The following is a 22,215-nucleotide window of genomic DNA, read 5'->3' on the forward strand; positions in this document are numbered from 1 at the left end:
TTATAAGGGATGAAACAGCCTCAGCATTGAGGAATTTTGGCACGAACAAAATAACAGTTGAAAATTATTATACTTACTAACCATTTCCTCCCCGGAGACTGTCCTTTAAAGATTGGAAGCTGGACTCCTCTCTCTTATAAATTCAACTACTTCCTATTTTCTAAAACCTCTTTGGAACCCTAGTATGACCTTTCTAAAATTGGGAAACACAACCCCTTTGCTTTTTGGATCCCCCTTCCTCTGTTCGGTGCGGTCGCCCCTGAATTTTGAAGTTCGCGGGTTACATGTTATATCAAGTTATCACCGGTGGCATCACCGGGTGAATGGTTTCTTTCGGAATTATTCACGTGCTGTGTTTGTGTTTACATTTGGATTATCAGTTGAAAATTTTTGTGTTTTTACCCGTCTTTTTCCGTTTATTTGATTGAATTTGTGTTTCAAATGTTGCATTTACTTTCAATCTTACAAAGGGTCTCATTTTGGAAAATGGGATTTGTGCGGACACTTATATAACAGTGCCTTTTCCACTGCTGTTTTGCTCAAGTCCTGCTGCAGTATCTACTCGTCCTCACTTCATTAAATTTTTTTATTAATTTTAGTCCCTATAAAAAATTCTTTGATGGCTGACTTCGATGTATTTGACGTTTTTGACGAGGCAACTGATGATTCCAAGGAGGTCAAAGACGAAGTCGCGGAAACGCCAACTAGTGCGACAAATTCCAAGTAGGTACCTTCATGATACTTATAGGTTATCTCCCAACACCATGTGCTTTTCTCTGTTTTGGTCTCATGAAATTAGATTCGGTTCAATTTGTATCGTATGTATATTATACCAGATTGGCTGCATGAGAATCAAATGTGCTTATCCTCCTTCACTGTTCCCCACAAGTATGACAATTGGATGTATTTCTGCGTAACAGAACCACAGATGAGTGGGAAAGATGGGGTGGGCTCTGGAAAGCTGCATAAGAAATAATGTATAAGTAGGCGTGATGCCCTTTTTGGAAATGTAAAAGCAGGATGTTACATTCTACTGAACGGAACAAAAACGTCAATTGTTTGCGGCAATTGTGTGCTGTGGGCATGTGACAAGAGCGTCATGAACTGGGCTCATGAGTTAAGGTCGTTTACGGGCGACTACAGCGGTGACTAGTTGCTGCTGATATCTTTGGCGCTTTATAATTTCCATTCATTCTTACAGACTAACAAGTACACCCCTTCTCTCTCACTTGTCTCTGGCTCCGTTTAGCAGAAATACGTCCAATTATGAAGCACTTTTTGATTTTTAATTTTTGGACTTTCTGGAGTTCAGCAACAATGTTGGAAACCTCCGTCAGACAAGTTGGCAGTTGTTAATGTCTGGCGCATGCAGTGGACAAATTTTGCAATATCTCTCCTGGAGGAGATATTGGTTTTCAGCATCTTCTCCCAAGAGCAGCATTGTGTTGCCACTGGACTTGGTCAATCCTTCATTGCTACTGGACAGAGCAGCAAGTAAATGACTGTCATCTTATCTGAGGTAAGTTACTGCATCATCCAATTGATGTTGTCGGGCTCCTCATGTTAAAATTATATGGAATTGAAAAAAAATTGTGAGTGAGGAATAAGATTGCAATACATGCCACTGATTGTTGTGATGAATACTGAACAAGAGTACTCAGAATCTTCCCTTGTAGAGACAAAAATTGACACTTTTCAGGTTCTGCTCGAATTAAGTTGATGTGAGCATTCAGGTGGTATGTTTCATTTGCCACAGCATACCATACCAAATTTGTCTTCCCTAATCATTTGTTTGATTAGCTTTCTCTTGCAATTTGTGAAAGCACCTCTAATGTCTGTCTTTTTTCCAGTGATCAAAAACCTGCCAAGAGGCAACTTGATGAAAATGAAGTTCTCGCAGAGGACTCGAAGAAATTCAAGTCAGAAACAGATGAAATTTTGAGTGGTATAAAGTAAGTATTTCAGCCTTTTGTGAGTTACATCAAAACTGCATTCCTACCTCTTTGAATCTAATTTAAACTCCGTTATCTAGGATCAGTGAAATGTAAGAAATAGACTTGGTGAGATTTTTAATGCATTTATCAATTTTAAATTGAACTGACCTTGTCGAGAGGATTGCCATCAGAAGTCGTAACTTTAAATGGAGATCACTCAGAAAAGTTTGCCAGATCTTTCATGATTACTACACTGTCAGTGTGTGAGATCTCAGCCTTGCCCAATAAGTAACAGTGTCTCTAAACTTCTAATTTTTCAGTAGAGAAATCTTTACTTTATTGATTTTTTATGAGCATCACACTATGCAGGAAGAAGGTATAACATACCAGAAACTAAGACCAACTAATTTGTTTGCTGCAAGGAGCTCCTTGATAGTGAGTATACAACGCAAGTTGCTAATGTAAGGCTTTAAGTCTCTCTTGAGGCTAATTCAATACTTAAGTAGACATGAGAAGCTGAGACAAACTACTCCTCGCATGAAGATATAAGTTTGAATGTAACATTTGTTGAGATGTGAATCAGAGATAAAGAGTAAAATCAGTCTGAATAAATGTTATGTTACGAGGGAATAGTGCATGAGTTTTAGAGCCTTTCAAAATCAAGAAATATGATCAAAAGATGATTTCTCATGCTTAAAAATGATCCACCTGTGTTTTAACAAAATAACTACCATCCATATAACGGATAACCAATGACTTTATTCATTCTGTTAGTTATTGCCAGTTTGCTACATTCCCAACAAGCTGTGTTTGTTTTGCAAGACACTTAGGATTGATTGTTCAAACAGCTAACAAATTATGATTGGCCCTTTTTTATGCTTAGGACTGTTTATTATGTCCACTGTACTCTTGGTCAAGATAAAATATCTTCTTATAGATTGTATTTTCGATTTCAGTTTGGAAGAAGTTGCACCGAGGATAGAAGTTTACACCGTAGAGACACTAGAAGCATGTACTCACGAAGTAGCATTCCCTCCTGGCATCCCTTACACGTCACTAGTCCTTCCAAATGGGCCACCTGCCAAGGAATATCCATTCATTTTAGATCCATTTCAAAAGGAAGCAATTTTGTGTATTGATAATAACCAGTCAGTGTTGGTATCAGCTCACACCTCTGCTGGTAAAACAGTTGTTGCTGAGTAAGCAAGTTTTTTGTTTTTACCTCTTTTCAATTAATCTATCAATTTTGACCAGACATAAAAACATGTCTGCAGACCAATTTCTTCATCAAATCAACGAATCATACGACTTCAGAAGTTGCTATTAAGGGTGAGGTTCTAAATAATTCATAGAAACCAGCTCTTAGAATTAAATGAATGAACAAAATTTTAAAAAAATCATGAAGAACATCTCAGGTTGTTCAGCACCATCTTCTGTGTCATAATGCATACTTTTAGGCAAGGTTGCAGTTGGAGTCCCTCAGAGCAAAAATTAGTCGCAATCCATATCCTTATTCTTGGAAAATTTCCTCTCTTTGGCAAAACTTCAAAAATTAACCCAACGAGTTAACCAAAAGGATTTTAAAAATTAGACATCGTCCTGTTATCTCTCGTTTTTCATTAATCCATTGACTTAAACTGACGGCTCCCAGCTGTCGGTGCTGCGCTGGGCCAAATCTGAAGTGACGGCTGGGAGCCATCTGGTAACTTGGCAACGATTCTCGACATGTTACCATGGATTTTTGGCAGGTAGCGCCACCGTACAGGCTATTTTGTCCGTAAAATTTCCTAGGAACAATACCAGTCAATAAACGCAAGAATGCATTCATTCAAAATCCAAGGGAAACAAAAAATCAAGCATAAGACCTTGTCCACACGAGCGCGGCTCGCGGAACTTATTTCGAGGAACTTGTTTCCGGAACAAGTTTTAGCTGAGCTGAAAACTTATTCCTCCTAAACCCAGAATTTCCTCCGTACTCCGAGCTTCTACATATGTTTCTTTTGATGTGAATTTGTTTGTTTTTGTTTTTATGTCCTTTACATGTCTTGACATTTATTTTTGTTACTTTGATGGCTGTAATAATCTATTATTTTGCAATTATTGTATAGTTTTATTGAAGTCCCGGTTCCAGTTTGGGCGAACTAGTGTGGACAGCATCCCTCCTTTCCAGGAACAAGTTCCGGGAACTGAGCAGTTTGTCGAATAAGTTCCTCGAACTATGCTCGTGTGGACAGGGCCTTAAGTAATAAGTAGGATAATAGGACAAAATTAAATACTAATTCCTGGCCTGGCAGGGTCAAATTAAATTATAAGTTAATGGGTTGAAAAAAGGGTGAAAAGTTTTCATTGTAAGATATCTTTGTTTTATGCATGAGCCCAGCTCATTTATTCGAGCATTTTCTTCATACATACCCTGTTCTGTTCAGCCGTAATTCGATTTTAATTAAATCATAGGTGAATGCAAAACCAGAAACGTTAGGTTTTTTTCTTCCACCATCTTCATATTTGCTGTGAATTTGTCATTACCTTGTCTGATTAGCTTCACATAAAACAAGTTGCAGAAACTGAGTATTTTCTCTGATAAACTAATATTATTTTATCCATTGTTGCTCACTCTTTCAATGTTTTTTTTTTCTAGATATGCAATTGCTGCCTCGCTCAGAGACAAACAGAGAGTTATCTATACCACTCCGATCAAAGCTTTGAGTAATCAAAAATATCGAGAATTTTTTGAAGAGTTCAAAGATGTTGGTCTCATAACTGGAGATGTCACAATTAATCCAAGTGCTAGCTGTTTGATCATGACCACAGAGGTAAAATTTCTATTCACCTGCAACATTTAAAATTGTATTTTTTATTCATTATTTCTTGTCCATCAGTCTTGGTGAGTGGTAGGGTAGTCCATTGTTAATTTTTGCTCTAATTATCTCACAGTTGACATTTTATTTGCGTTAATGTTTTATCTCATTAGAATGTTTATGATTTTCATTTTATGTTTTCAGATTTTACGTAACATGTTGTATCGAGGATCAGAGGTGATGCGTGAAGTTGGTTGGGTCATTTTTGATGAAATTCACTACATGAGGGATAAAGAAAGAGGAGTTGTGTGGGAAGAAACGATTATTTTACTACCAGACAATGTGCACAATGTATTTCTATCTGCAACAATCCCCAATGCTCGTCAGTTCGTCGAATGGATTGCTCATCTTCACAAGCAGCCATGCCATGTCGTTTACACTGATTACAGACCAACGCCTCTTCAACACTATCTTTTCCCAAATGGAGGTGATGGAATTCACCTTGTTGTCGATGAAAGTGTAAGTTTTGAACGTAAGTCTAGAAAGAAAGTCTCGCTTTTTAAGAGAAGTCTCCCCCAAATTTATTTATAGGATAAATTCTCATTGTGCTGCACCAAATCTAATAAACTCGCATGAATGTTACAGGAGTATTTTTAGGGTTATTTTTGGCATGGAATAGACACTTCAAAAATTGTTCAACTTCCAATTTAGTATAACTTGGCTTTGTAGCCTGTTACCCACCTTCTACATAGCTTTCCCAGAAGATTTCTAATAATGAAAGTGTGATTTCAAAATTATCCTCGAGGTGGATCACTTTTTATCACTCTCTTTTAACTCTGAATATTTAATATCCCAGGGGAAGTTCAGAGAAGACAACTTTAACTCTGCGATGACAGTCTTAGCGAACGCAGGAGATAATGCAAAAGGAGGTGATCATAGAGCTGGTCGCAAAGGTGGACCCAGAAATGGACAAGAAACAAATTGCTATAAAATCGTCAAAATGATAATGGAACGAAGTTTTGCCCCTGTAATTGTATTCTCCTTCAGCAAGAAAGACTGTGAAGTCTATGCCATGCAAATGGCCAAACTAGACTTCAATACCTGTAAGTAGTGGTTTTTATTCTTTTCTCCTTAAGTATAATTTATTTTAGGTACTTTGACCCTTAACTGCTCACTTGTCTCTTAGTTACCTTTGTCACTCTTTTTGGTCTTCCGATATTTTATTTCTTCCTTCAGGCAATAGTCCCTTCAGTGGATGTACTTGAAATAATCCTGTAATTAAATCACAAATGGCTGAAGAAGACTACTGAAAAAATGTATCTGAATTGGCAGGAAAAGATGAGTTGAAAATTACTGTGAGATCTGCTCCTCAAAGTGAGGCCTCCATCCTTATCGTAATAAATAAATGAGACTTGTGCAAAATCACTATCATGAGTATCTGGCGATTAAGGTGTTCAAAGAATGCCCAATTATGCAATCTTTTAGAAATATTTTTGGCTATGAAGAAATTCATTTGAAGACCTAACTAGGAAAAAAAAATCCCCAAAGAATTAACTTTTTTGAGACAGAGCTGAATTTCTTCAAACCACATGAAATCTACTCACATATTTTGTAAATTATGAGGTAAAGAGAGCACCAAGGGAGAAGAAGAAGAGAGGTTTGAAAAAATTTTAGAGGTGTAGGTCTTTCTGAGAAACCTCTCTTTAGCTAAAAACAAGAACTTCAAAAAGTAAAGCTTATTGCACAAGAAATAAGGTTAAAAGGAGAACGCATTAAAACTTATTTTTCTTCCTTTTTTAAAAAAATAGTTTTGTAATACAATTTCTGAGCTTCAAAGGAACTTTTAAACAGTTAAGTGCACTGTGAATTTTGCAGAGCACCTTTAGCGATTATTACATACTACAGAATGCACTCTCATTTCCCACCTAACTAATTTTCTGCCATGCTAAGAAACTTCGTCTATCCTCGTTTTGCTTAAAGTGGTTTCACTAGAAGGGTATTTTTTGTGTCCAATAAATTTCCCTCCTTACCTTATCAACATGATCGATGTCATTGCAGCCACAATTATCAAAGCACATCATGATTCAAGTTACTAACTTGTTATCTTATTTTTTTACTTAGCTGATGAAAAGAAGCTTGTTGATGAAGTTTTTAACAATGCAATGGATGTTTTAAATGACCAAGATCGGAAATTGCCTCAAGTCGAGAATGTGTTACCATTATTAAGAAGAGGAATTGGTATTCATCATGGAGGTATGTGGTTTTATTGTCTGTTCCATTCTACTATTATGTATAGAACAAAATAGATGTGTGTACTATCTTTGATACTCTTTATCTGACTTTTCATTACATTTTCTCCTTCCTCTAAACCAAAAACATAGTAAACCATCTTCAGTTACAAGAGATATGCTGAAAAGAGAGAAAGAATACTGAAAAATGGTGAACGTTTGAAGATGTTGCCAATTATTTTCAAAAGCCGTCTATGTATTGGTGGTGAAAGTGAAAGTGAAAAAAATAAATTGTTATAAAACCCATCTCCCTGATGGCAATATCCAAATACAAACCAGCAAGTGCATAAAATAGTCTAAGTAGGGGTGTCCTATTGTTGTTCCAGTGAGCTATTGGAACACTGCTGTTAAAATGCAGTTACAATAAGATGGCTATTAGAGTTTTCAGAACTGGAAGGAATAAACTGTTGTCATGAATATCAGTTATATGGGCAAAACAACCTAGCGGACCGATACATGGGACAACGATGCTTTGACTCGGAGTTCATGCTGTTCTAATAGTGATGCTTTTCTCTTATATGAGGAGCCATATCAGAATGTATTGGTTTTTTGGAACTTTTTTTCAGGTGCTTGGGAATTTTGACTTTTCCTTAAATTTACGTTTTTTTATGTTATCCTTTTTCTGTTTCCTTGCTTCTGTAATAGGTTTATTGCCGATTTTGAAAGAAACTATAGAAATTTTGTTCTCTGAGGGGCTTATCAAAGCTTTGTTTGCGACTGAAACTTTTGCAATGGGATTGAACATGCCTGCTCGTACTGTACTTTTTACCGCCTCCCAAAAGTTTGATGGCAAAGAAATGCGTTCTGTAAGTTTTTTTTTTTTTCAAAATTATGTTTTGGTTTTTCCACTTTTTTTCACACAATTGAACCTTTATAGTTCCGAAAGTAAAGTTAATTTACTAATCTTTTTTTAAAAATATGAAATTTGTATTTTCGTATTTCTATTCGTATGAATATTTCGAATTTCGTAGTTTTAAAAAAAGATTAAACACAGAGTGTGTTGCTCTGTTCCAATCAATGATCATTTCCTTTCAATTATATATTCTTTCACCCAAGTTTCTACCTCAGTTTTGACTTCTTTAATTTATTTTAACTTTTATTGCTAGTGCAGGATTTAAAGACTGTTCAAGACCGCAATATGCGTAACATTAAATAGTGCAATGATGTAATTGCTGATTGATTTAATCTGACACTTTCAATCAGACAAAGATTGCTGTCCTTATATCATGCTGTACTTGGGAAGAACACCGTATGACATCGTCCAATTTCCTCTGATAAATTTCAATTCTCTGGAAAATCTGTGAACATTCTCTCTCAAATTTGTCACATCCTTTTTACAATCAAATATTTATTATTTCTTTAAAAAAATCAAGGAAAAATTAAAATATTCCAAAATTTTCCCAAAAATGAGTATTTTACCTGGAGAAATTCGGCCACCTTAAAATGTATGTATCATTTTTCCTCAGCATATTGATACTGTTCATTGTTTTTTACCTTTGTAATTATCATTTTTCTTTTTAGATAACATCTGGAGAGTACATTCAAATGTCTGGTCGTGCTGGAAGACGAGGTCTTGATGACAAAGGTATAGTCATTCTGATGGTAGACGAAAAAGTCAGTCCAGAAAATGGGAAGGCTCTTCTTCAAGGTTCAGCAGATCCTATCAACTCTGCTTTTCATCTCACTTATAATATGGTTTTAAATCTTCTTCGTGTTGAGGAAATTAATCCTGAGTATATGCTAGAAAGGAGTTTCTTCCAGTTCCAGAACAATTCCAGTATTCCAGTTCTATATGAAAGTAAGTTCTATGTTGGATCATGGCAGTGAGTTTGATGCGCTGATGTAGATTCTGATTCAGAAAAGTACCTGTGTTAAAAATGATTTTTCTTCCAAAATAATAACTACAACAGACAATAGTTGTGCTAACTTGGACTCCGTTAAACCTACCTCACTTCTTTTATGTTAAAGCATGCTTAATTAAATTACTGTATTAAACATTTAGTATAGGTTTCTAACATTATTTGAAGGAGTGGCATTAATATTATGTTCAATGTCTTTCATATCACTCTTCAGCAGGTTTTAGTTCTACTTTCTCCCTAAAATTGTAAACTTTCCCTGGTATTGAGAGAGGTTCTTTCATCATCTCTCACAACTTTAGTTTCTGAATTTAGGTATATACGTATCTGTATACCTGAAAATAGCAAGATTCTGATCCTATCTAAAGCAGGGCCCCCGAGCATAATTCGTGAGCACTGCTCAATTTCAGTGCTCACTAATTCGCTTTCGAGCAGAGCCATAAGTGAGTGGTGCCGTCGAGCCGTACCAAGAGCGAGAAGCATACAGAGCCACGCAGAAGCATTGGGATTTGAGCAAGAGCAGTTACCGCTGGGAATAACGCTCAAGTCACGGGCGCGAGCAGGTACCTGGCGGCCGACGATTTGGGCTCTAATCTGAGCATAATTCGAGCCCGCTGAATTATGCTCGCTGCGCTCGCTGAAAATGATAAATTAAGCACAAGTTGGCAGCGCCGCTTTTTCTACCTGCGTCCTGCACCTTTTATTTACCGCGGCTGTGGTGTACGCGTGTGCTGTTGCTTCGCGTAAACTGTGACTTCGCCAATGACTATAGCAACCCCTCGTTAGACGAAAATCGAAAGTGATTTTTCGTATTCACACTGCAAAGCGATTTTAACACATCGACGGCATAAAGTCCGCAATCACATATCTCGTTTGCGGTGACTGAAATTCTCCGCCTCTACGTTATTTTTTTAAATGAGAAAAAATTGACATCATTTCTTGAAGTTTATGCAGAATTTTCTCCGCACAGACAAGAAAAATCACGGCAGTTTTACAGAATTGCCGTTGAGTAGTTTTCCGTTTAAGAAATAAAGTATGACAGGAAGTCTGCGACGTCGCAAACTGAGTTATATGATTGCCGACTTACACCGTCGACATGTTGTGCGTTTGGAATGTTGACTCCTAGTCCTAGTAAAAAATCCAAAAACAAAAAATACCGAAGTAAAGTTGTGCAAAATGTTGGAAACTATCGGATTAGTTTTGAAAGGCGCGTGACTGTCTTACAAGCGAAAAAAAGACCGTCGAAAAATCCTGCTTTACCTCGGAAGTGACATGAATCCTTGGAAGAAATCGCAAAATGGGCGTTTTTCGTGTACAGGGGGAGTCAGCACCTTCCAAATATCGTCCGTTTAGCTCCAAATTTTGCACATGTCTACTTTGGTATTCTGTTTTTTCAATTATGGAGCCGATAGGTATCCCCAACACACAAATATTGTTAAACCTGCCTTAAAGTGAAATTACGAAGCATCACGATTTTGTTTCTTCGAGAGCCAAGATCGCGGCGTGGTGAAGTCTTGCCGCCTCAAAAATTGCCCTGTATATGACAGCTGCAGGTATTCTCGGACTTGAACTGGAGTCCGTGGGGTCGGTAGGGGGCCCGCCAAGCCTACAACGGCAAATTTTTCGAGTCGAACAATTTGAAAACTGCTACCTGAGCCCAAAAACGATAAGTACCTGACGAATCAGTCTGTTTTCTTGTCGTTAAAGGACGTTAAATTTTATCTTAACTGGAAAGTGGCAACTTCCTGCCTTGCCCTCGCTAGTAGACGAATCATGCATAATTTTCCTTTAAACTGTACGATTTTTAATTTGGAAGTTAACAGGAGACCACTTTTCTGTGCTAAGGCATAAAAATCTTCGTTACTGCATGTACCTTTTTCTCAGGAACCATTAAAGGTATTTGGACGATTTTTGTTTAGTTGTGTAATTAATGGCCGCCTACATAAACAGACGAACCTGTTTTTGAAATTTTGAAAGTTGAATATTGACCGTTTTTTGAAATTTGTCCGGGAATCATAGAACTTTCTTCGTCTTCGGTTACCTCTAAAAATTTTAATCGTCCAAAATTGTAAAAAAACGCTTCAGCTTGCTTCCATGACGGAAAATCAGTAATGTAACGGGGAAAAAATTGAAAATATCTTCATCAGATTCAGAGAAAAATTTATACGAGTATCACAGAAGAAATCTGTTCAGGAGCACAATTTGAAAATCCTCAGGCAGTAAAAAAGAGGGTTGGTGCTTTTGACTACGATTACTAAAATATCGGTGCAGCGTTTTAATCGTCCGTAGAACTACAACGCAGTGTCTAATGCAACCCAACAGAATACCTGATCCAAAGAGCCTAAAAAATAAAATGTGAAAATTTTGTGTAATTTTTTTGTGAAAATGTGAAAATTCCTGACAAGTGAACAGGTGACAGATTGATGGTTGTGAACTTTGACCTGGAGCTTCGGGATCGTCGAGCCGCGAAGCCGGGGAGTACCCGGGGAAGGCCAAAGACTGGGACTGGCGGCGACGCGGTGGCGGCAGAAGTACATCGGATGATGTCCGAATTCTGATGGAGAGGCGGTGGAATCGAGAAATATAATGGCATGGAAACTAAATTTTATGTAAAACCGAAACTTCAATAAATGAAATAGGCCCGAATCAGCCGGTAAAGTTTATAAGCTGCTGGCAGCCTTAGAAGGTATTGGAGCAAAGGAATCAATGTAGATTAAGGAACGTAAAATGGCTGGATGTAAATGGAGCACCGAACATCCTCGTTAATTTCGTTTGCAGAAAAATGGGTAAAGAGAATCAGGTATTGTTGGTTGTGCCACACCACACCAGTACTCCAGTTCTGTATGAAAAGTTTTAGTATCGGAGGAAATTCGCTGACCGCAATTCATTGGAATACGTCACTATCGGCGAGCAAGAAATAATCTGCTTTAATTATTAATTACGTTGGTATCTAAATTGGGATTTTCGAGATTCGGACACTGTTAGAGAAACATTACGAACTAATACAAACAAGTAGGAATTTCACTGTATGAAACAGCCACGTCGTGAAGAAGGTAATGCAGTCGCCATTATTTATTTACTTTTTTTGAAGTTATTAATACCTAACACTGGTTTTTTCACTATTTAATTAAATGCTCCAAAAGGGGTTTCGTGAAACTTGCCGGCAAGTGCCCGTGAAACATATCGCTAGGTTAAGCGGTCATTCTGCCGTGCAAAAGAATTGAGAGTAGAAACAGCCGAACAGCTGACAATTCAAGTTCATATCGCCCGATCCAACAGCTGAAAGTGACGTTTTCTTGCACTATTATTTGCACGTAGCAGCCATCGAAAATATGTGTTGAGGGAGGTTTCGCAATTTAATCACTCGATTGGAAAAGGAAGAAGATCTAGACACGATCTTTTTAAACTCCATAAGGAGGGACTGCTAATTGGGAGAGGGTGTCGTGTATTTTTTTTTCTTTTTCAGTCATAATAATCAATTAATCATAGGCGGGAAAATTTTTCCGGTCAAATCTTTCTCCCGTTGTCATCGAGACGAGGCTATCCGCATTATTCATGCTTGATGCAGTTGTATCAGAGTTTGTCAAAATTGAAAAATGGAAAATGGATTTACAAAAAAGGAATGACTCAAATAGTAAAATGTATTAAAAAATGGCCACCAAATTTCTATTTCTGGAATCAGCTACGCAGTACGCACGAGGGTCGATCTGCAGCACTAATGAGAACAATTTGTTTTCGCCGTTATAAATGTGCATTTACAAATAAAATAAATTATTATTATTATTATATTTGACGATCGATAATTACTCATGTACGCATACGCACTAGGGGGCTATGCCCCCTACCCCCTGGCCGCTACGCGACCTAACCCCCAGAGGACGCTTCGCGCTTTTAGGGCCGCGTCGACGAAAGGACGACCAAAGAAAATGAAAAGATTTTCATACCCGACTCTCAGTTGGTCCACGACTGTACTTCACTCCAAGACTGAAAAGAAACGGGACGGGGCGTTTCGTCCCTTTATGATAGTCTGTAGCAATTGCAGAGGATAATAACCTCCATTCAATAACCCTACTAACAGACCGAGATTCAACATTTCCCGCTCAGTTCAATTTTCCGCGAAATTTGAAATTCCCGAAATTTTTCATTAGCGGGAATTTCAAATTTTGCCCCCCTTCCTGAGCTCCCTCGTCTACTCTTATGTATAAAAACTCGGGTCCTATTTTCAAATTCTAATTACAGCGGGCTCATCTAGCGACAATCTCTTGTCGATAACTGCAAAACTCATGGTAATCGGCCCAGTAGGATGCTCACAAACTGTGACAAATTATACAAATTTACATAATTTAAATGGGAGAATTCGCAACTACACCACGTAATATAAAAAGACCTGGGTCACATTTTCAAAATTTGAGTATAGCTGGCTCATCTAGCAACAATTACCTGTCGATCGCCGCAAAAATCATGAAAATCGGTCCGGTAGAACGCCGGGACTAAACGTTCTATATAGCTACCAGATTTGCAAATTTCGGAGGTCTCAAAGCTTATAGTATACATAATGTATCATTTATGAATTTCAACAAATTTAAAAGTAGGTACGATTCTCATGATTGTAACCTATCAAAAAACAAACAAGTTTGCAACATTCACTCGGAATGTTTACTTACTACCATAGAGGCAGAGATTTTCAAACACCGAAAACGAGATATGTGATTGCGGACTTACGCCGTCGATATATTCAGTGGGTAAAAATTTATTATGAAATTAAAATAAATTTATGTAGGATTATGTAAGCGCACAATTTTCAAACTATTTGTATACGCCTCCTAGCCACTACGTGGCCCAACTTCCTAAGGGCGCTTTGTCCATTGGCGATTTATCAAATTGGCAACACTGTTTTTCATCCATTTAAATACATTAAACTTATTTATTCTTTTATGTACTCTTAAATGGAAGAAAAACAGTGTTAAGAAATTTCAAGGATCGGCACTACGTACTGCTCGTGCCCTAAGTAAGTAAATCCAAATGGAGAGGGAACATCTGGGGACTTTCTCCTATCGAACCGCAAAAATCATGAAAATCTGCCCGTTAGATTAGAACTAACACTGGAAAAAAAAGCACATTGGATCTAGAGTCCAGACTCTTGAAAACATTGACAACAAAAATACGGCAATACGGCAAAAGCACAATCCAATTCTGCGATAGTGAAAAGGATGCGAATTGGTGCAGGAATTCAGGAAAGTGTCGCAAACAAATATTTAAGGAGGAGAAAATAATTCTTCAAGGGACGAGGATTTGTGACACATGTAAGGCGAACATGAAACATAAGCTCCTTTCTTTCTTAAAAAAAAAAAAAAAAAAAAAAAAAAAAAAAATCCGAAATTTGCCGCCTCCTAAAATTTGCCGCCCGGTGCCATGGCACCACGGGTCCCCCCATAAATTCGGCTCTGAGTGAAGGTTTTGAAAGCGAGAGTGAATCAGGCGATGGAAGCAAATGAACTTCGGCATCTGGGCCTCAGACGGCTGCAGCGCAAGCCGTGCCCGATGAGCCGACGACCGAAACTTACCGGGCGAGTAGGAAGAAGGGATGGGGAATTTTGCGGTGTTGCAATTTCGGTCACGTAAATCTGAATTTATAAGCGGTGGTCATTGAGCATAATTCGCCGGGCGGGAATAATGCTCATTGAGCGTTATTCCAGCTGCAGCTGAATTACGCTCGCTCTCGTATGCAGCACTATACCTGCCACCGCCTTCAGCTCTCTCGCGCAGCGTGCGCGAAGTTGAGCACTATTCGATTCGAATCGATCTGAGCCGTTAACGCTGAGCGTTTTTTTTCATCTGCTCGGGCACTGGACCTGAGCAGCGATTCGAGCATATATATTTGTGCTCAGGGGCCCTGATCTAAAGTGAACCACCACTATCAATGGCAAAGGTTCGATGGCACATGTTTCTAACAAAATTTTCCTGTTTGTTTATCTCGAATAGAAGTTCAAAAGAAGCAAAAAGAAGTGGATGCAATAGTTATTGCCAATGAAACTCAGATTGCTTCCTACTACAATATTCGAGAACAATTAGATCACTTGTCAAAAGTTTTGCAAACCTATGTGGTGAACCCTGTCTATCTAACACCTTTCCTACAACCCGGCCGACTTGTCAAGGTGAGTATGGATACGACTCCCCCTCAAATTTTTACCATTTTTCACTAATGTAATCAAGGAAAGTATTGCTCCCGTCTCCGTTTAATGCTCTTTGAAGTGATCTGATAACAATTGAGCATAATTCAGTTCAGACGATTGAGAGACCACAGCACATCAACGAGCCTTCAGGACTTTTGCAGTTTTTGGAGTATTTATGAGCAGAGACAATGTCTATTAAGGACTTCAACAATACTATTGATTTTTAAAGTGAGCACATATTGGAAAAACTGCAACGGAATGCTTTAGTGCATATGTGTAAGCAAGAATTATGGCTCGTGGCATCATGACATTACAAAACCTATGTTTCTTAGATTTATTTATCCATTATGAAATGTAATTAAAAAAAAATTGTGTACTTCGTTCTTTACGCTTTTAATCAGGTTTAATTGATTTTTTTTGGAAAATTCTCTCCTTTAATCAATCAGCTTTACTACCCCTTCAGTTTGTTTTGAATTTAACTATTCTAGTAGTTTCTGTCGCTCACTCTCAGGTCTTTTTTTTTTTGGTTTTGTTTTACAGATTAAAACAGAAACTGAAGAATATGAGTGGGGTATCATAATCAACTTCCGCAAAGAAGACTCTGGGCAAAATCCTGCTCTATCGTCAATGACTCTCATCGTTGATGTTCTCCTGCACGTTGCAGTTGACAAAGAGGGGAAGACGGAAAGGCGCCCATGTCCTCCCGGTGAGCAAGGTGAAATGGAAGTTGTGCCTGTACTTCATAAAGTCATCTCTCAAATTAGCTCTCTTCGAATACACTATCCAAAAGATTTGAGGCCCCCAGATAATAGAAAGTCAGTTCTCAAATCAATTCGGGTAAGGTTGCTGTTTAGTAATCAAATTTTCTGTTTTCAAGTATGTCTCTGTTGTGTCCTATGAGTTTAACAGCAGCTTTTGATTAATTAAAGTAGCAAAAAAATTGCTAGGGAACAAGGGATGAGCCAAAAATTAGGCATTTTACTTATGTTTTTGTAAATTATTCACATCAAGTAGACATCAAGAGCACATATCACATAGTATCAAACAGAAATTGAAAGTCTGGAGGTGAAAATCGCAGAAAAAATTTTGCATTGACATCTGGAAATACTCATAGAGATTGGAAGTTTAAGATACCTTAAGGATCTCTCCTCTTGTTACCTGTTAGAAGAGTTCGGGCACTATGTATATTTTGTCTTTCCCTTTTGTCAGATTAAAGTGAATTGCAAGGCAAGAGCCGTTTATTTTGAATGACTTTGATGTCCTGAATCTCATTAAATATTGTTGTATTTTTGATTGAGGTTTATGTAAATTTTTATTGAGGCAAGACATTTTAGGCAGGCAATGACTCCTGGAATCATAACATTATTGTAAGTGTATCATTGATGCAAGAATAAGCTCGGAGATAAAAAGGGGGCGAAGATTTTGGAATTTTCCTGTGTGCAGTATGATAAGTCCTTCTTTTTTTTATTTTCAGGAAGTGAAAAAAAGATTCAATGGTGATATTCCCCTGTTAAATCCTGTAACAGATATGCACATCAAAGAAGAATCATTTTTAGATTTGGTAAAAAGAATTCAGAGTTATGAACAAAGACTCTTCGACCATCCTTTGCACGACAAGCCACAGCTTGAAACCATGTATAACGCCTATAGATTGAAAACTGAGGTAAGTGACTTAACATGTCCTGAGCAAATCCTGATTTTAGGCTGATCACGATCTGCCTGGCCAATTACATTTTGCCTGGGCATTTCAAATCCTCCTGAGCTGATATGGCATTTTTAGCCGATCGCAATTTGTTTGGGCGCAAGAAAAATTGATTCATTTGAAATTGACAATTTAAACCAGATAAGCACACAACAAGAAACATCTCTTGTACCAGACATGCGAAAACATTCATCGTGATAGTGTACTTATTTTCTCCTTGCTCTGCCAAGTATGCCAACTGTACAAAATACAAGGAGTTGTGGTCATACCAATGATCTCTAAAAGTATACTTCACAATGCGGGCAGGTCAATTTGATAGATGTGCAGTTTTATCAGAGTTCTGATGACTTTAAGTTCATTTTAAGCACATTATCGTCATTCCAAATATGTCATCTATCAGCCTCCAAGTAAAAAATAAAACCGCAGAGGAAACTGCTGATAATCTGTTGGATGTGCCTTGCTCAATTAGGCCCCCTTCAGCTCTCCAATTAGACAATAAACGTGAGTTGGTAAATTGAGTGTTACAGAACTATAACCAAGACCATTGAAAACTTTGCTATCCTCCAACTCTGGGGAGTATGGAAAGGGAAATTCGTAACATACATGCCTTGTTGTTTGCTTGGATGAAAGATGGTAAAAGTGATAAATAACATGAAGAACTCTGATTCATTTAATTCAGACAAAAATCATCCATTTGTACATGCAGGCATAAGAAAAAAAAGACCGAATAAAGTTTTCAAAATCTTCAATTGGTCCAAGCAAATTAAAATCAGCTTGGCAGATTGCAATTGGCTTGGACCAATGCGCTGCCTTGGTGCAATGCATTGGTTGTGCGGAGGTAGGTTGTGGTTGGCTCAGGCAGGTCCTGATAGAATCATGGCCCGTTGATCCTGACCCCATGGGACCCCAATCTCATTTCTGACTAGATTTTCTGTATGAAGGTTTGTTTCCATTTATTTTTATCCTTGCCTTATATTTGGAACCTAGATTGTTTTATAGCAAGGTCTCTACTAATAGCCTTTTTTTTATCTAATCATATTCCTCACTCAAATACTGCAGCCAATCAATTCATATACTATATTTGAATCTGAGAAAATGGTATGTTTTTTTATTTCAGCTCTACTGTATGAGCCGCTCCCAGTGGTCAGTACACATTTTTAAAAACTTCGGATAGAATTTCCCTTGACTGGCTAAAATCTTCATGAATTAAGTTGAAATCATGTTCCCTCTCACTAATAAAGGAGGCTAGTGTCATTTGTATACGTTAATCTGTATTTAAAACTGAAAATCCTCAAAATAACTAGGGAAAAAACTAGGAAAACAAATCATCAGTGCAATATTTTCCTTCCAAACAAATTGTACTACATCTATTTAGAGTCTCTTACCTTCAGTTTTGTTTTGTTTCAGACTCTAAGTGAATTGAAAATGCTGCGACAAGAATTAAAAAGGACAATGTCACTTGTGCAAATGGAAGAATTGAAGTGCCGTAAAAGAGTGTTGAGGAGATTGAAATTTTGTAATGCCTCCGATATTATTGAAACGAAAGGTAGAATAGCTTGTGAGTTGAGCAGGTAGGTCGTTAGAGAATTAATAATTTCATTAAATTTAAAAAAAACGGGCCCATGAATCGGAACATAGCATGAAAATGAATCGTTATGAGCAGTGCAGAATCTCACTTTCCTCCTCATTAACTCACACAACGGAACCCACTAAAGTTGTGTCTATAACTGAGCACAATGGATACATCTTTCACTCATTCCTCCAATGATCTTCCATTAACAATCAGTGTCTTATCTGCATTATTTTTACAAAAACCGAATCAACTATCGAGAGCTCTCGGAAGAGACAGAACATCTTAGTAAACCGAACGTACTGTATATTTGTCTAACAGTAACCATTTCGGTTTCTTATTGGTTTTGAGTAACTAGTCAAGTCGTTTTTGAATGGCTAGCTCTAAACTTTCACAACAGGAAGAGTGGAAGGTGTCTCATAGTGGGTCAAGAACATGAAGTTTTGGACAATTCCTTTGTTGCATAGTAGGTCATCCACTAAACATTTTTCCTCTTCTGTAACGTTCAGCCACGAATGAAGAGGAATAATTGCGTTTGAAAGCTTTGGCAAAATTAAATCCAACATGATGCGTGTAATATGACTGAAGAAGTAAACTTGCTTACTGCATTGGATGTGGAGGTTTCTAAAAAAGGAGAGAACATATCCTGTACAGCCAACCTTAAACACAGGCATGCTGTCTGGTAGGGTGGTCAAAGCCCACAACCACGTGAAATGCAGATTTTATTTTACCCTAGTCTTAAATCGGATTTACTGTTTTTGCACAATGCACTCCGGGTAGCATCGATTTGTCTCAAATTTTAACCTTCAGGTGGATTATTCAGGGAAAATAGAAATTTCAGTCTGGAGATCAATCATTAAGGAATGTTCATGCCGAAAATCATCTTCCAAAAGTCTTAAAACGAAGTCACAAGTACTGTTTCCAATTAACAACCAATATGGATCCATTGAAAGAGGTTGCAAAATGGAAACAGTACCTTTTATTTTAAGATTTTGGGAGATAACTTGCTGCACGAACATTCATAGTGATGGATCTACAGACTGAAATTTCGATTTTCCAAAAAATAATCCACGAAAACGGTTAAAATTTGAAAAATGTCAATCGGACCCAGACTACATCTTGCAAAAGCTGAAGATCCCACTTAATAGGTGTTGGATGTTTCTTAAATCCATTTCGAAGTCCTATAAAAATTGTGAGTAAAAAGAAATTTTGGCATTTAAATTGCACATACATTCTTTAACATCCACAATCTGCTCGTAGTTTCAACGAAAATTGCATATCCTAGAAAGTTTCAAATTTTATCCTTTTTTCCATTTTGTTCCTTTTCATTTTATTTTGTGCCATTGCAGTGCTGAATTTTTTTGACAGTCAGTACTTAAAATGATATTTTTTTTCTTTTTTGCAGTGGTGAAGAATTACTCATGACTGAAATGATGTTCAATGGAATGTTTAATGACCTTGATGTTCCTCAATGTGTTGCTATTTTAAGCTGTTTTGTCTGTGATGAGAAAAGTAATGAAGTACCCAAGAGATCAGCTGAACTTTCAGGTCTTCTCAGACAAATGCAGGTTAGTTGTTAAAATATTTATTCCACCTATAAAGTATGAAGTACATAATGACAATATCTAGGCTGGGAGACGACATTTGATGACTTCAGCATTCCTTTTGTATCGGGCATGTGACACATAAAAGTAGCATGTGACGCGCAAAACTTTTCAAGTTCAAAGAAGCATCTGAATTTTAGAATTTTGCAGTGACATAAAGAATCTGATCGAAGAATATTAAGCCGTGACATAAAATTGAAGGAGAGTCTGGGCCCTAAAACGTAGGGCTAATGCTACGAATTAGACCAGCTAGTTTAAAGAACTCCGAACAGAATACTACAGTTGCATTCTAGTTGAGTCGCATCCGGGAAGATAACCGAACAAGCTGATTTGCATCAAAGCCTAAAAAGAAAACAATGTTGGGCCAGTGAATATTTAACTATTGTTATCAAAAATTCTAAGTTTTGCAGATTCATTCATCGCTGAAAGTTTCACAAAGAAATGAACTCATGGTATCAACAGATGGTGAAGCTTTAGTTTGTAGTGAGATGCCCAGGGAAATCATGGATGGAACTTGCCAGATAAAGTTTGTTTCAACAGGCAAGGATGGCGATTAGGTGTCCGATGGCGTTCGGGTCTGCTGTGAAAGCCACGTATATGCCCATGTGTGTACATTAATGCACTTTGTGTATTTAAACTTACTTTTTCTGATGTTTCCTCAGGAAATGGCAAGGAGAATAGCGAAAGTAACGGTAGAATGCAAAATTCCAGTGGATGTGGAAAAGTATGTTGAACAATTCAAGCCTTTTCTAATGGATGTGTGTTATGCCTGGTGTAAAGGAGCATCCTTCATTGACGTACTACAAATGACGGACATATTTGAAGGTGAATCTTTATTAAATATTGCAACTTCGCCTTTGAGTGCGAAATCCTTCTCTCTGTCTGCTTTTCAAATCTGTGGAAATGCATCCGAAGATTCGTGGTTTATTCATTTACGAACTGAATTAAGATTTGTCCCCTTAACAATCAATCAAACCATGCTTACTAAGTTAGAGCCTGCTTAAGCCGAAAAATCCTCAAAGTTGCTAAAATTGCCGGATCCTGTTGTTTCACACATCAATCTTACAATATCAAAGGCTACATCGCATTACAAAAACCAAATATCACCTCTTGCTCTTTGATTACTTCTCACCCATACTGCTTGTTTAATGTGTTTTACCGTATCAAATTGAGAAAAAGTAAATGTGCTATTTGTCATTACCCCACCCTGCTGGTTCTACGCTTGACACCGTACTGAAGCCTAATGAACCAAAAGTGTCATGCCCCCCTCACTCCATGACATCAGCGCACTCCAAGCTTCAAGCTTCAGCCGAAGGCTTTGGCGCAAGACAAGATTCAGTGTAACAATCAATATACAGCAATCAAGAATTTCAACAGTAGTGTTGCGGTTTCCGCTAACAAGCATAAAATTGAGCGGGCTGATTTATGACTTTGCCTCTGGGTTAGGTTATGTAAAAAGAGCAGGACAACCTCCTCCTTCACTTCATGACCTAACGATTTCAGAGTGCATGTTCTGTTGTTGTTCCTTAATTGGTAGCATTCTTTTGTTCTAAGTTACATCAGATGCTGCCAATTTAGCCCCAAATGTTGCTACTGCTGAATGGAACAACAGAAAGTCCCATTTAACTCTGAATTCCTCTCAAGTTGACTTAAAAATTCGGTTTCCTGACTTATTGTTGATAACATTTGACTCAATGCTAGCTATTTGCGTAAAATTTACCATTGCATAATAATAGACCTGATCAATGGATGCCTGGCTAATTTTTTTTAGAACAAAAAGAAAGAACTATTTTTTATTATTGTACTGACTATCTATCCAAAAAACCACAATTTTGCCATGAAAATGAGTAGACCAAAAATCCACAATGAAAGGATATTTTCTGAAATATAAGAAACCCAGCCTTTACAAGACACTCAATGAGTATTAGCTATGGCAAGCTTTCCACAGAAAGTATGCAAAATGCCTTTTTCTCCTGTGAACGTTTATCAGCAAATTTTTTGATTTTTTTTTTGCAGGGAGTATCATCAGAGCCATGAGAAGATTAGAGGAAATTCTTCGACAATTAGTTCAAGCAGCCAAAGGAATTGGAAATACAGATCTAGAAAATAAGTTCAGTGAGGGCATTCGATTGATCAAGAGAGATATTGTTTTTGCTGCTAGTCTTTATCTGTGAATCTTACTGTATAATTTGTAACAATGAAGATTAAATAACAGGTTTATTTTTTTTACGGACGTAAAAATTGTGCCTACATTTTTTCCTTCATTTCAACCTTATATAGAATTCATCAA

General features: G+C 37.5%; 1 protein-coding gene across 1 annotated transcript; it reads left to right on the top strand.

The window, feature by feature from the left end:
- The first annotated feature begins 330 nt into the window (after positions 1-330).
- On the top strand, positions 331-22,166 carry Mtr4 (exosome RNA helicase Mtr4). The gene is made up of 16 exons (XM_019051955.2): positions 331-723; positions 1,851-1,952; positions 2,891-3,133; positions 4,573-4,747; positions 4,937-5,251; positions 5,589-5,835; positions 6,854-6,985; positions 7,666-7,826; positions 8,542-8,818; positions 14,859-15,031; positions 15,590-15,886; positions 16,524-16,712; positions 18,159-18,322; positions 19,727-19,889; positions 20,588-20,750; positions 21,942-22,166. The coding sequence occupies exons 1-16, from the start codon at positions 620-622 to the stop codon at positions 22,097-22,099; spliced, it is 3,063 nt and encodes a 1,020-aa protein (XP_018907500.1). The 5' UTR covers positions 331-619; the 3' UTR covers positions 22,100-22,166.
- The last annotated feature ends 49 nt before the right edge of the window (positions 22,167-22,215 follow it).

Source organism: Bemisia tabaci, chromosome 5 (genome assembly GCF_918797505.1).
Source record: "Bemisia tabaci chromosome 5, PGI_BMITA_v3".
Classification (NCBI taxonomy): Eukaryota; Metazoa; Arthropoda; class Insecta; order Hemiptera; family Aleyrodidae; genus Bemisia; species Bemisia tabaci.